Here is a 2,364-nt window from a genome sequence, read left to right as displayed (position 1 = left end):
GTTGTTTTTTTTTTGGCTTTCTGTCTTTTTTCTAAAAACCTGCCTAGTAAGTTGAACAAATATGCAATAAATGGGAATGCAATATGTAAAATAAGTACATATAAAAAAATCACCTTAAAATACATGGCGTCATAAATAATCGTGATATAATTGTGAAGATATCTTTTTATTTTAGCAGGAGGTAAATTTTAAATAACAATTTGCAGATAACACGAGGTGCCAAACTTAATTATTCCTGTCACAGAAAATGTTCACATCTTCATGAAGTAATGAAGCTGAGAGGAATTAATACGAGCAGCAGTACTGGCAAAATTATTATTAGTGTAAAAATAATGTCAGAAAGTAGCTTATCTAAAATAGGCAAAGGGAAACATTCATGCAATAAAAAGTATAATGACAAATACTTGCAAGCAAAGAATAATAGCAATAACAGGGATACCTCCGGGCCTGAAGAAATTATTTTCCAGGTCTTCGTCCCAGGCAGCTCCCTCAAGCTCCTGAAGAGAATGCGGAAGGGCGAGGAGGAGGAGGCCTACCACCCTCTTCAGCAGATTGATCCTACGCTCGTAATACCGCATAGGACACTCCCCAGAAACGTAGTTTGGTGCGAGAGATTCCTGCTGAAGTAGTTTGTCCACCATCTCGTGGTTGGCGAAGTGGAGGCGGGCTCGGTATGCTGGCGGTTTGATTATTAATTTGATCAAATTATGTATAAAACGTTCTACTAAGATGTGTTTTATGTCAACGAGGAAATCTGTATACATATGTATATATTCTTTGCACATAATATTTAGACATTTGAGTCTAAGCGTCCGAAAGTTAATACGACTAGAATAATGAAAGTTGACCATAATTTTTCACAAATTACATTTTACTGATACATTTGTTTCACTAGGATAACTATTAAAAATTAAGAAAACATGGAAAATGTCGATTTATAGCACAGAGACAGATATACAAAGGAAGACAGTATTACTTAGAAAACTCACACATGTTAAGGGCCTCAGCAATGTCATCTGTCAGCAGGAGCGGTATCTGCACCCTCAGCAAGTCGGTCAGCTCCTTCTCCATCTCCTGCAGAGCCGGTCGTACGGCAGCAGGCTTCACTGACCTATGCCCCCTTACAGCGGGGATTGTAGAATATAAAAGGGTAGGTTGTGTGGTTGCCGTCGTTCTCTCTAGCTGCTTGGGTTTCTCAAGGGCAAGATGAGTGACTAAGTGTTCTTTGTCCGGTTGTCTTGTAAGAAGTGTAGGTTTGTTTGTCTCATACGGTTTGGTTGGATAAGAAAGATATTGTTTGTTTACATTTATGATTGGTTCCGTAGGCGTATGAACCGTGAGAGGAGTGGGCGGTGGGCTTGTGATGTACCATGTGGGCGTGAGAGGTTCAATGGACGAAGGGGAAGTCCATAGCACTGTCGAAGGCGTTGTCACTATGGGCGTTAGAAGTGAGGTCGACGGACTTCCTGCATAAGATAGCAGGCGTGGCTCCTCGGGCAACGTTGCAATTTTGGGCTTACCATGAAAGGGCGTAGAGGACTCTTTGGATGTGGCTTCCGAGGAGCTTGGAAAGTGTTCGAGAATGTCTGGTCTCTCGATCGTGATTTCCGGAACCCCTGGGACGATGCTGTAGTGTGATCTGGACATATGGTTGCGGGTCAGGTTCAGCTGTGGCACAGTAGCGATTTTACTCCGACACCGCTCGATCTCTGGGGATCAGTAATGATGAACATAAAAGAAATTTCTGGAAACCAAGGATAATGCCTATAGAAATGTGTGTAGATCACTGACACTTTTAAAAATTAACGATATTGGTTGATGACGGGAAATTATTAATCATCATGTAAGATCTTTGTATTGCAAAGATCTAAAACACTTTATTAGCTATATATGTATATGGCTTTATATATGTATCATTTTATGATTTTTTCACTAATTTCCTGACAGAGAAATTGTCATGAGTGATTCTTGAAATTCCTATAAATTAATGCCATTTATTTCAGAGGCAAATAGAACCGTTAGCATAGGCTATAAACAATAACGAATTAAAATTATTTTCTCACAACCACTTTGCAAAATAACATTCTTATATGATAAATCATTTTCCCCCTATCAACCTTGCACTTACCTGTCGGGTTTGGGGTAGTTCTGCCAACTGTTATGACGATTCCCGACGAACAATGGAGAGTTCCCAGCAAAAGCAAGGCCATGAGTTGTGCCATGAGAACGGCCTCCTCGCGGATTAAACACAAAACCTGAAATAAGGTGAACATTTTTTTAAACATGTCTCACTGATTACAATGTTCTTGCCGTAGCAAAAATTCATTGATATCACATTACTGATAACGAATATGAGCAACAACA

General features: G+C 39.8%; 1 protein-coding gene across 1 annotated transcript in view; it reads right to left on the bottom strand.

The window, feature by feature from the left end:
- LOC119592032 overlaps positions 1-2,260 on the bottom strand; it is a 4,321-nt gene extending 2,061 nt beyond the window's left edge. Inside the window, exons 1-3 of the mRNA XM_037940826.1 lie at positions 2,129-2,260; positions 990-1,709; positions 440-676 (exon numbers count right to left, since the gene is read on the bottom strand). Of these exons, the coding sequence (XP_037796754.1) occupies positions 440-676; positions 990-1,709; positions 2,129-2,222 (1,051 nt within the window). The 5' untranslated portion in view covers positions 2,223-2,260. The remainder of the gene's footprint in view (positions 1-439; positions 677-989; positions 1,710-2,128) is intronic.
- Between the last annotated feature and the right edge of the window lie 104 nt (positions 2,261-2,364).

The sequence above is a fragment of the Penaeus monodon genome, chromosome 29, assembly GCF_015228065.2.
Source record: "Penaeus monodon isolate SGIC_2016 chromosome 29, NSTDA_Pmon_1, whole genome shotgun sequence".
Lineage (NCBI taxonomy): Eukaryota > Metazoa > Arthropoda > Malacostraca > Decapoda > Penaeidae > Penaeus > Penaeus monodon.
The sequence above is the reverse complement of the archived record's forward strand: the minus strand, read 5'-3'. Positions and strand labels throughout refer to the sequence as shown.